The 22985-nt window shown below is 39.6% G+C and overlaps 1 protein-coding gene across 1 annotated transcript; it reads right to left on the bottom strand.

Moving 5' to 3' along the window:
• Window positions 1–5655: 5655 nt before the first annotated feature.
• Window positions 5656–21840, bottom strand: LOC119733417. The gene is made up of 6 exons (XM_038206993.1): window positions 21741–21840; window positions 20418–20517; window positions 18599–18745; window positions 10327–10425; window positions 7050–7136; window positions 5656–6268 (listed from the first exon to the last, which is right to left on the bottom strand). Exons 2-5 carry the CDS (start codon window positions 20503–20505, stop codon window positions 7066–7068), a joined length of 405 nt encoding a protein of 134 aa, XP_038062921.1. The 5' UTR covers window positions 20506–20517; window positions 21741–21840; the 3' UTR covers window positions 5656–6268; window positions 7050–7065.
• Between the last annotated feature and the right edge of the window lie 1145 nt (window positions 21841–22985).

The following is a 22985-nucleotide window of genomic DNA, read 5'->3' as shown; positions in this document are numbered from 1 at the left end:
CCCCCCCCCCCCCCCCCCCCCGCAAAAATACCTTTTTTATGCAAGAAAGAGTAAATCGGTTATAAGCAATGACGGGGATTGAAATTTGGGCAAGAAAATCGCTTAACTTGAGAAACTCGGCGACTCTCTCGAAATAAACAAAGACAACAAGAGAACATTTCCCTCGAATTTCGAGGGAAACTTCGCTCCTACCGACTGACACTATATAGAAACCAGACGTTTTACAGTGAAATCCATTCAATGGAGAACATTCAGTTTTCAATCTAGCTTGCACATGATTGACTTTTTTGGGCCTATCCCCAAGTTTCAGTCTGTGGAATTTAGGAGAGTTCTAGATTATTCACAATGCAGTGCCCACCAAGAGTTCGCCACGAAGAGTTAATTTTCCAAGTGCATTATGGGAGATGGTCGACAAATTGCAGCGCGGATATTTGAAATTGTTTGTTTTTCCGGTCAGTAAATTCGTTAGCCTATGATTCGAATACCTGTTTGCCCTTCTTTTCTTCTCATAATGTGTTGGGGTTTTTGTAAGAAGGCAGAACACTAGCATACACCAAATCTCTAACAAATTAGCTCAAGTTGTCTACTGACACTCATCCAAATGGTCCATGTTTTGTCGACCGTAAACTTGAAAGATACTCTCCATGGCAAACAATTGGTGGCGCACTGCATTTTGAATTGCTCAAACGCACGTCAGTATAATCTCCCTTTTGAGTTGACGAACACAATATGAGGGCGCTATTTCAAGTGGGGTAGTCCAGAAGAGTTTATACACGCCTAATAGCTCTTTATATTGTTTCGTTACGTCTCCGTTAAAACGTTAATGCGGACCCGCCCGTAATGGCAGCCATTTGAACTTTTTGGTAATGGCTTGCTATTTTACCTATATTTTTTTCATTCAAAGGACAAATATGCAATGGTCCTGTAGCCAAATATCGTTCTCAGTGAAGACACACTCTGACTGTGGTGCTAAATATTTCGACCAACGCTGGTCGAATTATTATCAACTGCCTACACTCTTGGGCAAATTCTTCCCAATAGTTGACAGTTTTTACCCAATTCAACCCAATATGAGGTAATTTCATACCAATGCTGGGTAAAATAAATTACATTACCCAACAGTGTTTTATCCTACCTTTTTACAGAGTAAATGTAATTTTTTTTGACCAATGCAACACTTAATCTTTCCAAGGAAGACTGAAGAAATTACTATTTACTGTTTCGAAGTTCCTTTGTTCCAATATTTAAAAGGGAATTTTAACTGCACACTTTTGTCAACTAAACTTTTCTGGGTTTTTTTTCTGGCTCGGAGACAAACGACGTGCCCAATAACCTAGTTATAACGCTGATCGTATACGGAGTGCTGTGGCCTCGTGGTTAAGGGCACTGGATTCGTGATCTGTGGGTAAAGCTGCGGGTTGTCGATTGAGTCCAGCCTGGGCTCATGGTGCGTGTGCCCTTGGGCAAGGCAACTTTGTCACTCATTGCTTCCCTCAAGCCAGGAGTAAATGGGTACCTGTGAGGGCAGAGATGGTTATTGTGATTGAATAAGCTGCTTGCGCTTGACAGGCAGCATTTGGAATGTTTAATTGGCAATGATCAGGGGTATTAAAAATACTGTAAGCGCTGTGATTTAGTTAACTAATAAGAGCGTTCTTAAATGCTGATTATTATTATTATTATTATTATTACATACAATGCAGGAATGTATAAGTACATGTAAATGTGGCCGAGTAAGCATACGTTAAACGCTGGATTAACACCCTGCGCAGAATGATCTGATATCAGTGTTTTCATTTTTTTAATAAAAAAAAATTAGAGCCAATAACGTTCACCTCCTATCTAATCCTCATTCAACCCTTGCCAAATCAGCTGGTTCAATGAACTTTGTAGCCAGGGCCACACCCGAGCCGTGTCAACAAACTTTCGACCAGGCCTCCTGCCAAGTATCATTGAAACATCAACAAAGACCTGTAATTTGACAAGCCATCTCCTTTCATAACGGCATGCCACAGCCGTCAGTCAATTATCTTTCCAGGCCACTGTCTGGCATCTGTCTGGACACTGTCTGGCACGTGGCTTTTTGTTGTATTGCCATGAATAGGGTCTTGCGTAGCATGGGAAAGTACCTGCTGCACAAAGGGAAGCCGTTGAGAGTAATGGCTGGATTTTTTGTACACGCTGCGCAGGGTAAAGAATAAAAAAGGCGCTAACCTGAAACGAACGGCCCGCACTATTTAGCATACGCAGGGGCGGATCCAGGAATTTTCGCAAGGGGGGGGGTTTCATCAGCAAAAAAATCTGAAAATGTACACAGGTTTTTTCCCGGACACTTGGTCTCCGTAAAATCAAAAACTGGGGGGGGGGGGGGGGGGGGGGGGGGGGGCTGGAACCATATTTCAAAAGGGTGTACCGTATTTTCAACAGGCAGACATTACCAGTATAACTTTTTTTTGGTGTGTCACAGCAGGGGGGGGGGGGGGGGGGGGGTTCGACTCATTTTTTTTTTTCGACTCATTGAAATTTTTTTGGACAGAGCAGGGGGGGGGGTGACCCCAAAACACCCCCGCCCCCCCCCCCTCTGGATCCGCGCCTGATACGTCGTCTTGTATGCAATCATATCACGCACCCAAACATGATTATAATCACGCTTTGTGGATGGAAGACAATTAACTTCTCGTAGTTTTTCCCTTCAATTATACTTATCTCAACGAACGAAAATGTTTGATGAAAATGGACATTAATTCGAACTACAGATCTTGCTATTAGTAGTTCATTGCACTATCCACTAGCCCACTGTGGCAGGTTGACGAAAGCCGTTCTTTTAAATGCTTTAATGTACATGCATAACTGAATGTAAGCAATGGTGTGACGTCATTGTAATTTTCTTATGAATAAACATCGACTAGCTGAAACATCATGATCCATTGACGATGTATGCTACAAAGAAAAACACCGCGAGCGGCCCAACGTCTCGGGAGGCAGAACGAGCCCTGTATAATTACCAATTATTATCACTACTATTAAGCCTAGATACACATGCATTACGGTATACGCAATAAGGTAGCACATTTGTGTAATTACCAACTCTATAGTGACGTCATACAAAGGTAACCCTACACGTAAACAACCATTTCATTGGCGTCCGAATTCTGTCTAGAGTGCCTGTTCGAACGATCATTTTTCGCGGTTTGTTTACTTGAGAGATGCCATTGCGACCCGATCTTCATTGAGCATTGCACTTGGCATGATATCGGAAAGTGCAGCACTACTGAACAACAAACAAGCTGTTATCCTTTAATATTTTCGTCCATTTCTAATGCTATAATTTGAAATATTTTGGGAAGATCACGTCAGAAATGGCACAGTATTGCATGTGATGTATTCATAACATTGAGACTTGACCCATACATATGTGGTGTCGTGCTACATCACACAAACACACATACATCATCATGGATAGACAGACCTCATAAAGCGGTTTTGGAACATACCTATATCACTCAGTTTCATGTCTTATACATACACACCCAAGTGTGTATTTACCTGCAATCGTGGACCTTTATTGTCCCTCTTTGTTTGTACCACTAACTTTTTAGGAAGACCTCCATATGTTTTGTACACATAACCAAGTTGGGGACCTTCGGGAATTGGGGACCCTATTGTCCTCTATTGTTAAACGACCCTATTGAATACAGAAACAAACACACACTTTCGTCCGTGGTTTTGGGGACATACACTCATCTGTACACACAATTTGTGGAGAGGGAAGACGCTATCGGGACAGCAGAAAGTTCCAATAACTCAGTCCTAATTTGCCTTACAATAAAAAAATCCCTTTTAATACCGCGGTGTAGGCCTACCCACAAACTCCCACACGTTCACTTAGCATTTCGTGTGTATTTACCTTTAACCCTGTGTGTCCCTTTTTTGTTTGTCTTTTAACTTTTTAGGAAGACCTCCCATAAAATCGTCAATCGTGGATCTTTGGGGACGGGGACCCTATAGTCTTCTATTGTGACGTCCCTATATTGAATGTAGAAAAACAAACTCGAACTTTACACATACGTGCATGTGTATTGTGTACATATAGTAGCCTACAGGGTTTGATATGGGGTAGAAAACACATTTGAATGATAAACCCAATAAGGAAGTCTTTAGAAATGTATCTTCTTCATAAAGGGAACCACTATGGAGTTTGAGATTTCAATAGGAGCAAGGAAATACAAAAGAAGGAAAACAAGAGGTCCACGGAAGCCTTTCTTTTGAAATGCTTTAATGTACATGCAGGACTGACTGATGGAGCAATGTGTGTGACGTCATTGTTATTTTTTTGATGAATAAACATCAGACTAGCGCAATAATCTCGATCCATTGACGATGTGTGCTGCAAAATTTAAACACCGCATACGGCTATGGATATATCTATCAAAAGCGCCCCAGCGATGTAAACACTAGGCAAGGAAGCACATCTCTTCCCACTCGAGGTTTGTGCCCCTCCCCTTAGTGTGCCCCTCCCCTAAAAAGTGCCCCGTAACGAGAATCGGGAGAAGTAAAAAAAAATATACATGTAATGTAATGTTAAAACTGAGGCACTAATAACAATGAATGTGTTTAAAATGCCAAATAATATTCATAACACGGGAAAAGGCCAACTGATAATAAAAAATAATCCGTTCGCAGACAATGAGCAGTAAATGAATTCGTAGGAATTGCAAGTCTGAGGCAGAGAAGACGCACAAGCAATTGTGGTTATTAAGATACGGTACCAGCATCATTTTAATTTAAACCAATCATAGGTACAGTATTCTAAAATCGTATATATTAATAATTAGATGTGGAATATTATAATTAGGTGTGGAATAGTCGGGTACATGTACGTTCAGAATAATGATAATCATCGTATTGTCGGATCTGAAAATATAATTTTCCAAAACCACAACAAAGTAATCTTCACCATCCTACCTGTATTACCCCCCCCCCACCAAAAAAGATATAAAAAAAAGAAAAAGCCAAATTTTGTGCGACTGAGAACTGAAAGTGAATTTTTTTTCCAGTGCGGTGTTAAACATGTAACACACTTTTAAATTAAACTCACCAAAACACACCATTACTGATTCAAAATACAGGATCGTAGTTTACAAAGGTAAACACTCAGAATGTACGCGTTGTTTTTTTTTATTTGATGTCAATTGACATGGACTGCCACTCCTTTCGAAAGTCCGTATAGGCTCTTGTAATTAGTGGGAAAATGCAAAATATTCCTGACTTAATAAGCGGGCCTACTTCACTTGTTCAACAAGGATTCTACATTGGCAAATAATACAGGGCGGATTAAAAAAAAAAAAAAACCGACACCAAGATATTATTGCTAATTGGAACAGAAGTAGAGCACATGTGAATCAAAGGGAGATACCTCTGTTAGGGTTGAATCTCCTCTTTAAAATGACACCCTGACCCTGATCATTACTAATGTCATTACATTCCTGGTTGACCAATGTGACCAATTTTATGAAAGGGTCTAGTTAGAGAATTGCGCCACTTTTCAATTGTGGTCTTTGTGGTGTCATTTGTCACAGAGTGAAAGGGTATGGTTGCCAATCAAGGCAGGTGGGGGATACAAGAGATTTTACCATGAAAAGTGGCGCAATTCTCTAAATAGACCCTTTCATAAAAGCTGCTCAGTCAACCGTGAATGTAAGGACATGATCAGGGTGTCATTTTAAAGAGGCGATTCAACCTGCAGAGGGTATCTCCCTTTGATTCACATGTGCCCTGCTATGTTCCAATTAGCAACAATATCTCGGTTTCTTTTTCTTTATCCACCCAGTATAGCGGTTGAAAAATAAGGCCAGCGAGGAAAATATTCACTGAGGACTGATTCCGGACGATATTATGGCGGGGTTGGAAGCCAGCTTATGTCTCTTCACTTTGTATACAGCGCCCTTTGTAGTTCACGAGCTGAGCCGATTGAATGTAATGTATACATTGTATAAATTCGAACCTATTTCAGCCCTTTCTCTTTCCAACGAAAAAAAGTCAGTATAATAATTTTATGGTATACCAATTAATTCCATCTGACAGTGGTTTAGCTGTAATTTTTTTCTAGCAAGAAAGTTGCCTTTTACGAGCAATTTACTACTCTTACAGATTAACCATTTATAAGAATAGTTAGAATAAACACTACAGTCAGTATCAAGTCATGCATAACTCAAAACCCTCAACCAAAAGGATGAACAATTGAAGTAAACTGCTGGAACTTCGAGATCTGTGAACAAGTGACGGAAAGAAAGACAGTTAGCTTCCGTAAGTACGTAATGGATATAAATGTACTGATACTCTTGATGATAAATCTACCAGACACGTTTTAATTCAAGTTTATACCGAATAGTTAGGACTTGTCAAAACTAACAAGAATCCGCAAAGAATAGCGAATTTCTACGGAGAGTTGCTATCCTAGTTTTGGTGGATAGGCCAACTGCAGATCACAAGATTAATTCGAATGATTCCATCTGATTGCATCTCTGGTTGAGCATAAAAAAGGGAATCTTTTCTTCAAATAACAAAGACGTAGAATTGTTCACAGGGTTTTCATTGATATAAATACCTTTGAGGTTTTTAAAAGTAGCACAGTGAAGATTCTGAGCGCAGAAATACAGAGAACACAATAGATTTGCAAAAAAAATTGTCATATAAAGCTAAAGGAGATTACTAGGAACTAAAAATGGGAAAATTAATATTTTGTGTGCATCTACATAGTTCCTTAGCTATTACGTAACACCGATTGGCGTCTGCCAATATAGACTCGCTCAATCTTGAGCCAAGCCTGCTATCGCCGTATAACGTGACAAACAGATATTGTAAGGATGCGAAGTGTCTTTGAAGGAAATTACTCATTGAGACGTTAAAGTTGCACATAGATGAAACTTTACTACAGTTAACAACGTGTGGTAATTTTTCATAAAAGACAACAATATTACAAATTAATATTCACCATTAACGGTCACCGAAAATACTGGACATGAAGTCGGACTAAAAATTCTACATACCTCCAAGTACAGCATCTTATGCTTCACGTTTGCCGTAAGACCCGGGCTCGTAAACTTCCTCTTGCGTTTTATCTACCTGACCCAGGCCTGGTTAAATGGAAGGAAACAGGGTTACAATATACACGTGAAAAAATATTATACAAACATACCAAACATTAGAAATTCATCAGAAATGGACTACATATATTCATCATGTGTTGTTTGGTAGGATCAGAGGTATCACAGGACCCCCCCCCCTCCCTCAACAGAAGGACCCCAGAGTGTACATTTGGTCATACTCTATGGTAAAGACTTAACTCAAGGAAAATGAAAGGATATATCAAATGTACAATTCCACAATGAATTTAATTCAAAATATCACAAAAATATTAGCAAAGGCCTACACCCAAACTACACCCTACAGACACTGTCTATGCGAAACGCGCGCGAGTGTTTGGGTCTAGTTGTGGTGCAACGGTGGCGTCCTCGGCCCATGTGGGTCCGGGCTGACGATCCTGCTGATCGATGGTCGACGTTACTTCGGCCCGTCGGTGAATTTCTTTTTCCCAAACGAGATCGGACAATATCAAAAGAGGGCGATCTCTGCGTAATGCATATTCGTCATGTTCAGGGCTCTAGAAAATAAGTTATATAACCAGGAATAATGGCGTTTAAATCACCGACGATTGGCATCTGATTCGTGGACTGGTTGGAAGTAGCCCTGACTCCTAATCACGTGATCCGAGTTCGAATCCCAGTGAGCGTTCTTCACTTGTTCTCATTTTACCTTTTTAAATAAGTAAAGTGAGGAAGGAGTGATTTCTCACAAGACGTAAAGCCTATCTTGGGTTTGTGTTGTGGAGAACAAGGCATTAAATATGCATGAAATGGACCAATCAGAAGATGAGAAACGGATGTCGTTTGGGGAAAAAAAGATTCGGGTCCCGCCGAGGGTGTCTGTCTCATTGCGGAGTTCGCCACACCAGGCGTTACAAACACAAAAACAGGTTAGCAGTGACGAGGACGGCCGCAAACTCGGTTCTTAAGGAACTTACAAATCCCCACTATAGGTTGGATTATTGACATAGCCCTCTCCATGGTCTTCCTAATTATTTAACCCATAGGTTGCAAATAGTTAGAAATTCAGCCGCTCATCTTATTACCCATACTACGAAATTTCAGCATATAACCCCAAGTTATCCAAAGTAATCACTGGATTCATGTGGCAAAGCGTAGTGAGTTCACGATCCTTATTCTGGCTTATAAAATCTCATTAACAAGCACCTGTTTATTTTGTGGATTTGTTGACAATTCGAGAATTTTTGAAAGCCACTAGCTTGCTCCACCACTGAAACACGTATAGTTCAGCCCCGTTTTAATGAAGATCACTATGGCAGGTGTGCCTATTCAGTAGCAGCACCCAGTGTATGGAAAAAAACTTATTTCATTCGAAATGCACGCTCTTGTTTTTGGATCTTTTAGGTCAGCACTAAAACCTTTTTTCGTCGGGTTTTTAATGAAAGTCCAAGTGATTGTGATTTTTTATGTATTTCAATTGAGTCTTACTGTGTATTTTGATCAACTTTTTTTATGTACCGGTATAATTTTTAATGAGCTTTTTAAAGTATTATATTGACGTTTTTTTTCTCTCGATTGATTTTGTTATGCGCATTGAGATTTTTGTGATGATGTAATGCGCTGTATGAGAATTTATATCAAGAGGGATGGCATAAAAGTATTCCGAAAACTGTATTTCCTTAAAGTTACATTTTAGGTTGGGGTCTTTCCCCTAAATACAGCCACAAAAAAGTTACACGATATATAAATTGAGATTGGGATCGCTCATCACCTTAAAGGGACATCGCGTCCCGGAATGCTCCCAATATTAGGCTACAAAACGCATTTTAAATGAAAGGACGATAATCTGAAGGAGCATCAAAAGTAGGATATAAACGTCCACACAACCATCCTTTAAAAACTTGGCGGTTTGAGTTATTCTTAATACGAGAACCATGCCAAACGAATTTCGAGGGTCAAAATGTGAACTCTAAAAAATCGAGCTGTTGATCAAGCGAACTAGTCGTGAATCCTGCCGAACAGTGCATCGTATTCTGCGGATGTGAGAGAAACCATATTTGTGTAATGGTGCTGTGCGTATTATGTGAACACACAATTATGTATATCGTACATTGAATGAAAACGGCTCCAAAACGCGTACGTGCGCAACAAAAAGTCCGCCGCGTCCGATGTAAACACATGTTTTTTCGTCTTTTCTCGGGAACGGTAAGACATAAGGTTAGTTTCCTTTCAACCAGATCTTTGAAACATATAAGCTGACAATCGAAAACTTAAAATTGCCGGAATTTCAAGCCGTAATCCCTGTCAATACACACAACAAACAATAGTTATACATGTTAGGCCGTGTCCGAAACGGGCTTCCAAAGCTACGGCTACGTCTATTGTCACCGCGTGTCCGCGTGTTTTCAATGGGCGCAGACCTAGACCTAGCTCTAGACAGCTGATTTGGATGCAGCCTTAGAGCGTTTTCGAAACGACTGGCTTTGGCTTCGTCTTCGGCTTAGTGACATTTTAGGCCCCGACTTCGGAGACTCCAGCTACATCTGGGTGCCTGTTATGCTTCAGGATCATTCAGTCGGTTGATATGAAGAAAAAAGTTGGAATATTTTTGTTTAGTTTGTCTCTCATTGATTCAGAAGTAGGAGGCAAATTTGAAAAAAAAATATAGCTGATTTATTTTTAAAAAGCTTAAATTTGAGTTTCCCTGACGCGAATTAGTACACAGTAAAGTTATATGTATTGGAAGCCAGGCTAGACATGCGCCAATTTTGTATATATGTTTTATATTTATTTTTTTAAGGAAATGGTATGATTTTTTATTTTGTTTAAGGAAATGTTACAACAACTGCATGTGAATAGAAGTGTTTCTAATGTATTTAGTGTAATACGTGGTTTAGCAGTACCGTAGACTAATATTCTGTCGTAAATGATTGTTTTGTATGACTTAGAGTTTAATAAATAAGCAGAGAGTAGTTCGGCATATCCATTTTCCGTACCATGTTTTCCTCTGCTACTACCCATAAGTTCTTCTATGAGTTAGACTTCATTCCGGTTGTTCTATCTATATTGGTTTTGGACAACTCAACCCCCGCCCTTATTTGCATAGTCACTGAAATCCATGGGAACGCTCAGACGACGTAGCAGTACTTTCAAATCAAATTGTGAGAACGGGTCTAAGGCATTTTCATGACTTTAGAAACAAAAATAAAGTTTCACGTACCTTCGTGTCGTGCTGGTGCTGCACCACCGTGATCTTCGCCTATTGCACCAGCACCATATTCACTAGCTCCACTACCATGGGAATCAGAACCTCCTGCGACTGGTACGTAAATGGAAGAAAAACAATACAATGTACACGTACAAAATATTACAAACATATTGAAAATATTAGAAATTCATCCGAAATTTACCATCTTTATATTTTCATCCCGTGTTGTTCGATGGGAATCATAGGTGTCACATGATACCCCGAACGGACCCCGGAATGGTACATTTGATCAGAATCTATGGTAAATACTCAATTCAGACAAAATTAAAGGACAAATGTACGATTCCGCAATTTTCAAAATATAACCAAAAATATTAACATTCACCCAAATTACACCCTACGAACATATTGTCCAAGCAAAATGTGTGGTCAACGGTCGATGTTTAATTTCGGCACGTCGAGGGTGTCTGCCACGGTCTCAACGCGAATTTTGCCACACCAGGCGTTACAAACCAGTGTTGTAGTCGAGTACTTATTTCCGAGTACCGAGTACTGCTGAGTACTTAGGTTGCCGAGTACGAGTACTTGTACTTCCGAGTACAAGAACAGGTTTCCGAGTACGAGTACTTGTATTTCCGAGTACAAGTACGAGTACTTCAATTTCCGAATACGACCACACGGCAAATGCTTCATTGTGCGTATAACTGGCCAAGGCCCAGTCAAACCAATATACTAGACCCAATAACATCTGTTAAATGTGTTTGTCCGGACGTGCCCAGAGAAAAATCAGGGAACATCGATTTCTCCGCAAGTCAATGACTGGCATACTTACGGTCAATTACATTTTAGGTTGGGGTCTTCCCCCTTGATACAGCCACACACAGAACGTTACACGATAAATAAATTGAGATTGGGGTCGCTCCGCTTCAAGGAACATAACGTCCTGGAATGCTCCCAATTGAGATACAAAACGCGTTTTAAACGAAAGGACGGTAAATGGAAGGCCAAGGAGCATTTAAAGGTAGGATATAAACCTCCACACAACCACCGTTTAAAAAATTATTCGTGCGAAAACCATGCGAGTGCAAATTTCGAGGGTCGAAATTTGGACTCTCTAAAATCGAGCTGTTGAGTGCTAGTTGCGAACGTGAACAACGTTGTTGTAATGGTGTTACGTGTATATCGTACATTGAATGGAAATGGCTGGAAATACGCATACGTGCGCCACAAAATGTCTGCCGCGTCCGATTTAACCTACCGGGTTTTTTCCGTCGTTTCACGGGTACGGTAAGACATTAGGTTAGTTTTCTTTCATCCAGACCTTTGAAATAGTTTACAAATATAACATGGTTTGAGGGTGGACAGTCGATATTCGCTTCCTGAGGTATTGGAAGTTACCAAACTGGTTCCCTAGGCGAAGTTATATTTGTTTTACTACACTCAACAAAAAAAAAAAGGAAGTCCCCTTAATACTTGTTTGTCTAACTCAAAAACTACTTAGCACATCTTGCTCAAATTACAACTGATCAGTACAGAAATTCCTTAGCAATCCTAAAACAGTGATAATGTGTACAAAATTATGCAATTTATGACAAATCGTACCCAAAAAATGTGCACTTCTGTATACGTACAAGTTTAGTGTGAACCACAACTTGTATGTATACAAAAGTGCAACTGTTTTCGGTATCATTATTGATTATTCTGTCGCGGCCATACTTCAAATCGCGGGATATATAATACAAAATAATAAAATTTAAAATTTAATATTCCAAGTTCAATAGAAGTACAAAACCCAGTTTGGCAGACAGGATTATACCGATCTTCTTTCTGTTTTATTCCGTGACATTGTCATTGACTAAGAACACTGTATTTGCAACTTAGCCCTTTATTGAGTTGAATTTCAATTTGAATTAAATGGTTTATTTATATTCTGTTACGACCATACGCTGAATTTCCGGAATATTTAATGTAAACACATTAACATTTAAAATGTATAATTCCCAACTAAAGAAAAGCACAAAGCCGCAGTTCGAAGGACAGGATTATACCGATCTTCCTTCTCTTTTACTGGAGTTTAATGACGTTGCATATTTACTGACTTAAAACACAGCATTTGCAACTTGGCCCTATATACAGCTAAAGAGTTGAATTAAATTTGAATTGAATGGTTTTCATAATTTTCTGTCGCGGGCACACGCAGAATTGCGGAAATATTAACATGAAAACTTTACAATGTTAATAAAGTATATTCCGTTGAAATATCTAATACAACATTACCCCCAAAAAGCACACACACAAATTTAAAATTTGATAAAGGCAGACGAGATGTTACAACTGCTGTGCTATCCGTGGGTTTCTTTTGAAGTTCAGAATGTATATGAAGATAATGCCTTCAAAGAATTTCGCAACTGTTCTTAAAGGGAAAATACAACATTTGCAAACATCAAAAAATAAAACTACCAAATTATTTTGAAATACCTTGCTAGACTGTTAGTGAATGACAGTGTAAAGCATCCTGTAAGATCATGGCACCTGGTATACTGTCATTTTCAAGAAAAGTGGTATTTTTGTATCAATTTCCAACGCTGATCGGCCGATCAGCGTTGGAAAAACTGTTTTTTTTTCAATTACTGGCCCCAATTGACAATCGCACTTGTTTGCAATCGATTACAAACCTATGAACGGGTACGAGCCAGCTAGACTGGTTCCCTGACCTTACAATTCCCCAATGTATGTAAACTGCTCTGTTTCTTCTTATATGGAGTCAGGTAACCAGACTACAGGAAAATGATTGTTTTTCTTGGTTTTCATAGCATTTTCGAACCCAAAACCTCAAAAAAAGTCAGTGTAACTATATTTGCTATATATTTCCAACCCTGCAATTCCATCCATTTTTGAAAATTACAGTAAAAGCAAATGATGTAAAGGCCTATTCCCTTTAAAACGTTCTGATCATTATTGACCTTTGCTCCAGGGTGGGCCGAATCTAATGTGTATTTAATAATGTTAGCCGTTAACTAGAGAACAACTAATTAAGCGCTTCCTTCTCAGCTAGGGGCAAGTGGTTGTCCAACCTACATGTTGCTTTCAGGAGTGATTTTGAGAGGGTCCTCTATTTTTTTTTTTACACATATTTACTAATTAAGATTATTTAATAATTATCTTTTCTGATCTCTTATTTACACAATTCCTCCATGGTTCAAACAATCTTCGGACTACTACGCTATTCACCGGTGAGTGTTTTCTTCAACTTATTAATATATAACTTCATTTGTCGGGACCATTGTTTTATTGAAGATATATAACTTCATTTTTGAGTAATATATTATATTTTGCAAAGGGCAAACAAAACCAGGGCTACTCACTGGGCATTTTTTTTTTAAATCTAGTTAACTCCTCAAGTTTAGTTACATTGTGCTCTACCCATGGTGGTTATCATTGTAAGATTCTTGCGCCTTTTTGAAGATTTTGAGATGCTGGATATGCCACTACAGGATGAGTAAAAAAAACAACGAAACCCAAATGTCGGGACCATTGTTTTATTGAAGTTCTGCATGTTGCACTTTCAAAATCTAGCATATAAAAGCCCAATTCATACGCTTTCCAATAGTACAAGAATCATTCAAATCACTTATATACTTTTCAAGTTACGGAATTTTAAATCACTTATGTACTTTTCAAGTTACGGAACTTTAAACACAACCACTGTTTTAAGGTTCTGTCCACGGATCACAACAAATGTCAGTGTTCTTTCAGCAAAACGAAAACAAATCACATAGGGATGTGTGTGAATTGTTTTTGGTTTGAACGCACACCTTTTTTGTGATCCGGGGACAGAACCTTAAAACGGTGGTTGTGTTTGAAATTCTGTAACTCGAAAAGTACATGAGTGATTCGATGTACCAAAAAAAGCTTATGAATTGGGCTTTCATATTCTAGATTTTAAAAGTGCTACATGCAGAACTTCCCTGAAACAATGGTCCTAACATTTGGCTTTCGTTTCTTTTTTACTCACCCTGTAGAGGAGAGCACCGCCAACCAAATGTGTTTGTTCTATTTTTTCGATGAAGGGCTGGGGAAGGGGCGTGCATCCCCTCCAGTATCCGAACAGTACAAAATGTATCTGATAACGTCCTAACTACATGTATGTCATGCCCTTGGGGGTGGACAATGGAAAACACTTTTTTCTTGGGTTGTCCCTTAAAAACTGCCGTGAATTGAAATTTAAGGACATCGCAAGAACTACGAGAAAAACAGTTCAAAAATAACGTCTATAAGTTGATGAAGGCTAGGGGATATACGTATACTCTGTTTAATTCTGAAGCAAAAAGCACTTGATGCAAGGTGTTTGTAAGCAACGCGCACCAGAATTTTAAAACGGAAAATCAATACGAGGAATAAAATGGACCAAAGTTCGAAATAAACATGCAGTTTGGTAACCCATTTTGAATTTTTTGAGGAAATAACCACTAAAGGTCACAAATATTACTTTGACGGACATAAAAATATCTCTTTCCTTACACACCTAAAACCTACGGAAATAAAAGTGCGCATAACGCAACTTTTGCCCCTCGCGTTGAAAAATGGCGCCGCCCATGGCAGAACGAGCGTCTGTTTTAGGTCAGTTGTTTACTTTGTATTACATTTGTCGCGCAGCATGCACACGTACTCTTCAGTTAGTATAGTCAGACCTAGACTTGGCCCACGTCTGGGTTGCGCTCGGTCTGTGCCTTTAGTAAATCCAGGCATAGCGCATACGTACGTCCGTACCACAGTATAACGCGCGCCCTCGTGCGTCGAATCCGGACAATTATGTTAAAAAGTACATGTACATGTTACTTTCAAGTGATGCTAACTTTTTTACCACATGTATTCCCATGCTCTGTACATGCACACACACACATGTACGTACGCATTGTTATACGGCACTGAAATGGAACGCGTGCTGAAGTGTACCTTGTCGTGCTCCTGGAAAGATGTGAACTAGTGAATTTTGTAAAAACAAAACAAACAAAAAACTAATTTTGTAGGACACCGACTTAAAGCAATTCCGACTGGAGTCAAATCTAGACAAGGCCTGGGCTTCATTGGGTAGGACGCATCTCAACTGGGTACAGAATCGGGGACTAATAGCTTGTCGTCAGCGATTGTTTTGTGTGATTTTGAGTTTAATAAATAAGCAGAGAACTCACCAAGACGGTATTTCCTGTGTCCGTGCCCGAATCCTTTATTTTACCTTACAGCCCCGATATTATAGGAATACGAAATTGCTCGGAAAATGTGTTGGGTTCCATTTTGCTATGACACCGCTGCTGTGTATTGCGTGCTGAGAGATTTTTCCCACTGAGAAATCATGTTGTGTGTAGAGCACGATGAGAAATTTGTATACATGCATGGGATGGAAACGTCATTGTCAGGGAGTGACGGTCATCCAAAAATTGAACAGAATTGTGGATTTTTGGTGATTAAAGTTCCAGAAAGTGAGTATTTATTAAGCGAAGATTAATTATAGATCCATATCAGACAATCTTACAGCTTCCTTTGATCATTGTATAAGCATAAACTTTACAAAAAGCTTCATGTGGGGAACCGAAGTATATGGGCTTGAAGTAAGTCTATAGCCGCTTTGGCCGCACCACAGCTGTGCGCAGTTGCGTAGACAACATGTAGTCCATAATTGGGATCATTATGTACGGTTTGTTTTATTGGGGGGAAATGGGTTAACCTTATATTTGACTACTTTCTAATTAGTAGTAAATTGTGGATAAAATAAACGAATTTTGAATGGGATCTGTTATTTAGATCCACTTACGTGTGTCTAGCAACGAGGGCACTAATACTGTGGAGACACTGTGATAGGGCGCGCGTTGTCATTCCTTTTCGGCTTTCACGGAAAACCGGCCAGCCAGAGATTCCACAAAAAGCCTCTTCTTTAACCCAACTAATCGTGGTCTGGTGGACATCCCTTACTGAAAGGATAATTTAACACTTGCTGATTGGTGAGTGACACTTTCCTTGACATTTTCCTGCCGTATTTTCATGAACGGCAGTGTTTTGTGTGCTCACCGAGCTCGCTTTCTCACAAAGAATAATGCGTACAGAGATTCATTATTGAGGCGACGTGCATAACTAGTATGTACATGTACATGTACAGTACATGTACATGTACAGTACATGTACATGTACATGTATAGTATATGTATGTGTGTGGGCTGTCACGAAAGTTCCTTGTGGGTGACCTTTGACCCGCGCTGTGTATTTAGCGAGTTCGTATAGTGTCCACCGCAGTCGCGTGTGCGCTGAGAGCGCACTTCGTGTGAAATACTTATTTGGGCAACATTTTAACACTTGCTGGATCGAGCACCTTTAATGTTTACTATCCAATGACTGTATGGAATGTGGTTTCTACAAAATGTAATTTGAGCCACCCGACCCTTACAACCAGCCCATTCACCCCTGATTAACCTCTGGCATGTCTGGAGTATCTCTCAGGCCCCAAACAGCCGTTAAAACCACAGACATAACCCCATTTGACATTCCATTTTGGTCACAGGGGTGATCGAAATAATCCCAATGTATATAGTGCATTTGTACACAAGCCTATGTAAATGTGCACAAGCACACAGGGTTTTCCCGCCAATTTTCAACCCCTCCAGTATGATCACAAGACTGACACCCCCTCTGAAGGATGTAGTATGGTCCATACTACGATCTGGCGATAGATGGCCCCGGGTGTGTTTACCACGTGGCCAGGACAATATAAAACATAAAAATGTGTAGAGTCAATATTCCCTCCTGAATCCAGGTAAGGTCTGAATATTAAGTTGGGGATTGTTTAGATTAATAAGTACACTGTAAAGTGTGAGTCAAAAAATATACACTTTTGAAATTGGCCATTGTTTTATTCTGTAGCAATATAGATAAGATATTTGCATATGTACTTTTAGAGTAACTCTTCCTGCTTCTTTTGGTGACATTTTCACAGGATTAGTTTTCATGCATGACTGCACAGGAGACAATTAAAGGGGTCAGGTGAAATCTGACTTGCGCAAACTGGTCAGGGCTGGATAAGAATGACACAATTTAAAAGAACACAACCATTGTCTTGGTTCTGGTCATGGAATGCATAATCAGTTCAGATTTGTGGATCTTGCTTGCAAGAGTTTCAGTAGGCAAATCTGGATGACCTCCAGGAAAGGATAACTCGTGAAATTGACATTCTTAGACAAGACAGGGAGGTGATTTGCTGTGTTGTTGCAGGAATGATGCGTCGTGCCCAGCTGTGCATTGAACGAGATGGTGGCCATGTTGAGTACTAAGACACCGTGGAATTTATATCTTATCTATATTGCTACAGAATAAAACTATGGCCAATTTTAAAAGTGTATAGTTTTTTTTAGACTCGCACTGTATTGTTGTGCTGTACCACTGTAGGATTTATATTGTTTTAACAGATTGTGTCAGTCATTTGGAAGAAAGCCTACAGGTTAACATCACATCAGGCAAAGCCTGCTGGGTATGGAGAAAATATTGGAAATCATAATTATCAATCCTTGTATTTTATAACTGTATTAATTACCACTGATTGTAATTATTTTATAGTAATGGGTGCACTTTTTAATAAATGGATCATGTCTTTCTCTGTCCTTGCAGGGGTTCCTTTGTCTTTTATATTTGTCTTGAGTTTTTGGAGGAAAATAAATCCCATGGTGAAAACAGTTCATGCGTCTCCTGGATTCAGGGATTGTCTGCTACCCCCCCCCCCCCCCCCCTGTTCGAGCACACGCCGGACAACCCCAGTGCACGCCCCTGCGTGTTACTACATTCACTTACAAATTTAGGCTTTCTGCGTAAATGTGTTACCACGTATAGAACTATGTATTTTCACAGTGCAGGCAGAACGTGCAGTCACCACTCACTTTATGAGACACCGTTAAGGCTTTACTGACCGTTGGGTAAGGTTTTAATTTATTATTATTTTTGAAGGCAACTTACACTGTGTCTAGAACCCAGATATGATTATTAAGCTTTGTGTATCTATGTAGTAAATGGGCAATACTATTTTTTCGTTTCATAATTTTTTCTGTTTTCCTAGCATCTTTGAATAAACATGAGAAGTCACTGATTGGTGTCCAGCTTCATCCATCTTTAATGAGTGGACGGACCCCAACCCTAGAATCAAAGTAGGGCAGACCACCACATTACAATACTCTAAAATAAAATTGTGACCAAAGGGTCCAAGACATTTTCATGATCTTAAAAACAAAAATGAAGTTCCACGTACCGTGGGTTTGGGCATCTATGTTCTGTGCACCAGCACCATAGTTGTGGTCTTGTTGACCTTTGCTGTAAGGTACAGCTGTCTCGGGAGGTACGTAAGGTTCGGGAGCTTGAACTTCTTCCACATCATACGTAGGCCTGTCGCCAATGGCTGGTGAAGTGGAAGAAAGTTTACCACATATTATATTCATCCCGATTTGTTCGGTGGAAATCATGGGTGTTATTACAGAATCCCCCGAATAGAAGGCCCCGGAATGGTACATGTTGTCAGACACTGTATGTGAAATCCCAAATCAGACAAAATTATAGGACAAATAAACTGTAAATTCCACAAATTATTTTAATTCAAAATATCACCAAAAATATTAATATACACCCAAACTACCCCCGAAATGCGTGAGTTTTTTTCTGCATTCATTAGGACGTTGATCCCAATGGTCCACTATTGACGATCGTGTACAAAACAATTGGAGGTCTTCCGAATTACACACTTATGAGTTTGTTTCTGCACTCAATAGGGGACGTTGAACAATAGAGAACAATAGGGTCCGCAATTCTCGAGAGGTCCCCAGTTTGGATTCATGTACAAAACATATGGGAGGTCTTCCTAAAAAGTACAAACAAAAGAGGGACAATAGGGGTCCCCGACTGCAGGTAAATGCACGGTTGGGTGCTTGCGTGCTATAGTTGTGGTGCAATTTTGACGGCCCTGCATCCGATTTGACGAAGCGCTGCGACGCGTAGCAACCCGGGTTACGACGTGTAACACGGCGCAAATCGCGACGCATCGTACTGTACGATTCATTTCACGAAACTGGCGACGTGTTGAACGTGTCGTAAGTTCATTGAGTTCGGCTTAAAACACGTCGCAAGTTACGAAGTATCAAGTTTAAATGTATCTAAAGAAGTTTTTACGGAAAACATGCAAGCTCGTGGTGGACTGTTAACTACTTTAACATTTCAACTGCAAAATTGGGTTGGTTTGGATTGGGTTGGTTTATTAAAGCTGTAGTCCATCATTTGCAGCTTTCCAAAAAGTGACTGACGTAATTATTGTTGAAAAACGTACTTGGTTGAAAAATAGTAAGGGGACTAAACTCCCTGTGAAATTATTCTTTCTGGCATGCTGTCATTTTGAAGAAATCAATGAAAGAAGGCCTTTCCAACGGTGCTTCTTAAGACGCACCGTTGGAAATTTCCGTTAGTAGTTCGTTTTTATTCAGCGAAGCGCGCGCAAGCGTGACACGACGCACACGCACGCGCGCAGTTGCTCTAATTCGTCGGATCAGTGCGCGACATCGCGTAGCTGCATTCGGCTCAGTAAGAACGGGTCTCGAGCGCGGAATTCAGGCCCAATTCAAAACATGATTCAGCAGCTTTTGATTTGAAATCGAGATCCTAGAATGCTGTTTTTCTCGAAATATACAGCTGAAGCTGAGCTGAAACTTCATCAGGTTAGTATCAGCAGCCTTCTTCAGATTTTGTGTAGGTGTGTTGCTTCAAACGAACAAAATGCACAAATTACAAATGATGGACTATACCTTTAATGGTCCTTCGCGGCCACATACCGAATTGCGAACACATTTACAATAAAAACAATCTTATGTAAGAGAAATGATACAAGAAATAATCATATTCAAGGTTAATTCATATTCACGTCGATCCATTTGCCATTTGCCAGTCATTTGAACGACTTTGAGTTTAATAAAAAGCAGAGAGTAACAAGACGGTATTTTCAGTTTCCGTACCGGAATCCTTCAGTAACTTCTGGCTTCTGATATGAATGCAATCAGTTTGAGCGTGTTTTGATTTGTACAACTTACCTCTGATGAGACGTGATGAGACGCTCTGAGTACGGCGATCAGCAAAGGCTACGCCCAAACACACAAGGAGAACGACGAATGTCTTCATTGTACCGCAATGCTTAACATAAGAAAGAAGAGAGGGGATGTATAATTTGTCAATTACTGAGCCGTACTTGGATGTCAAAAAATAATGACACTGAATTAGACGCGTATAATTATATGAAAACACGTCCGGTTCATGGTAAACGTTGAGACCTGAATAAGCTGGGTATATTCCAACATACTGCTAGTCTATTTATAGTAGTTTGTCTTTTAAAGTGTTCTAAGCAGACACAAACTACTCATCAACTGTACATTAATGCATTCGTTCTCCTTTCAAGTGGCGGGTGCGTCCTTCAAGGACGTACAGTCATCATTCGTATCAAGATGTGCTTTAATATCGTTATTATACTGCTTGAAATTTCAAGCACCAAAATACCCTATGATACGGTGTGTGAGTGTTTTGTGCGACGCTTTCAATGTTTCAGCAATTTATTTAAAGCTATAGTCCATCATTTACAGCCATCCAAAAAAGTACCTGGCGTATTATTGTTGAAAAACATACTTGGTTGAAAGATAGTAAGTGGACTAAACTCCCTGTGAAATTAATCTTTCTGGCAAGCTATCATTTTGAAGTAATCAACGAAAGAGGGCCTTTCCAACAGTGCGTCTTAAGACGCACCGTAGGAAAATTTAAATTAGTAGTTAGTTTTGTTATTCGGCGCAGCGCGCGGAAGCATTGGCACGACGCACAGGCGCGCGCGGATCAGTGCGCGACATCGCGTATAGCTGCAATTCAAAACAATTCAAAACATGTTTCAGCAACTTTTGATTTGAAATTGAGATCCTAGAATGCTGTTTTTCTTAAAATATACAGCTGAAGCTGAGCTGAAACGTCATTCAGTATCCTTCATTAGATTTTGAACACTTTTGTTGCTTCAAACGAACAAATTGCACAAATTACAAATAATGGACTATATCTTTAAGTGTAGTTGGGTTAAATGTTTGCCTAAAGTGTGGGGTTTTTCTTGTCCCCGTTACATAAACAATGACTTAAACCCTTTTTTGCTGGATAGGTAGTTTGCCATTCATAATTTCTTTTGGAGGACTGAATTAAGAAGTGCTCCAGAGTGATAAATTAATCAATGTTCCGACTGCGAGTGGGTATATCGGCACATAATGAAACAGTCGCTGTATTAATTTCACACAAAATCTGATTGAATAGCTCCGTGCTACGCGTCCTCTCCAGAGGGCTAAATAAGCTTTAAATAAGCTGAAATCCTAAGTGTTAAAAGTACTTACATGACTGTTGAGGAACAGGTGGAAATGTGGTATGGAATGCTTTCTTTTGTTTTCTCAGCTGATCTTCTCTGAACGATGCATCAAAGCAGCATGCGCAGCATGTTTTATAATTTCAAATGACCTTGGTGAAAGGCGCATTAGCACTTGTCGAACAGCGAGTGACAACGGATAACCAATGGGAAACACTCACCGGTGAACAGCGTACTTGCACGGTATAGCCAGATGATAGTTGCAACCATAAAGGAATTGTGTGAATAATAGATCAGAGAGCTCATGAATCCATGCGTTCTATACGGAGACCGGTGGTCGACCGCCCCTCGATGATCGCACCGATCGTACAGCAATTAAATAACTCCGTGCTTCCATGCACCGATACTTTCCTTGTCATATCGTGATACCCGTGTGCAATACCAGGTGCACAATATTCTTCCACATTACCGCCAGAACGATCCATGTAAAATATCCAGGGTGACCTGAAAACATGCAACCCTTAAACAATTGCCTTTATAAAAGGGGGGGGGATCTTTGGATTTTTTTATTTTGGGTATCAGATTAAAGCTGTGAATTGTTTCTTTCAAATACTGAAACAGTAATGAAAATAGCATTTTGGGTTGCCGATATAATGCCACTCATGTAAAAGTATAGTCATTTTTATCCTGTACACCAAAAATAACCAAACTAATGGATTTTCACGGTACCTATTTGTTCATGTCTTAATCTTTACAAACAATACAAGAGTAAAAATTAGTTTTGATGGAAATACCTTTTTTTCTCACCTGAAAAGGTATCTTATCTTTTATAGTCCTATTTTTAACCTTTTCAGCATCATAAATATGTCATACAGCCTGTCTCAAAAAAAATGGTACAATCGAAAACGATTTTTCAATATTAAATCTCAACATAAGTAAGTCGTTTTGAGCATCACATTAAAGGGAAAAAAAAGGTTTTCCAATACTTTTTGTGTCATCACATTTACTTTTGTCAATCCAGAGATAACTCCAGTTTACTGCGGAACACAAAAATCGAGTTTGTGCCACAGTACTCGAAACAACTCTGCTCATGCATAAAAGTGGCACAAAATCGAGTTTGGTGTATCGCACTAACTTGATTATATCTCTGAATTGACCAAAGCAAATAAGATCAAACAAACACTATTGGAAAGCCCAGTCTTTGTTCTTTAATATTATGCCAAGTAAGAATGACTTATTTTGAAATTTCATATGTAACCAATTTTTTTTTTCTGAT

Source organism: Patiria miniata, unplaced genomic scaffold (assembly GCF_015706575.1).
Source record: "Patiria miniata isolate m_02_andy unplaced genomic scaffold, ASM1570657v1 HiC_scaffold_25, whole genome shotgun sequence".
Classification (NCBI taxonomy): domain Eukaryota; kingdom Metazoa; phylum Echinodermata; class Asteroidea; order Valvatida; family Asterinidae; genus Patiria; species Patiria miniata.
Note: the sequence above shows the minus strand (reverse complement) of the source record. Positions and strands in the feature narration are given on the sequence as shown.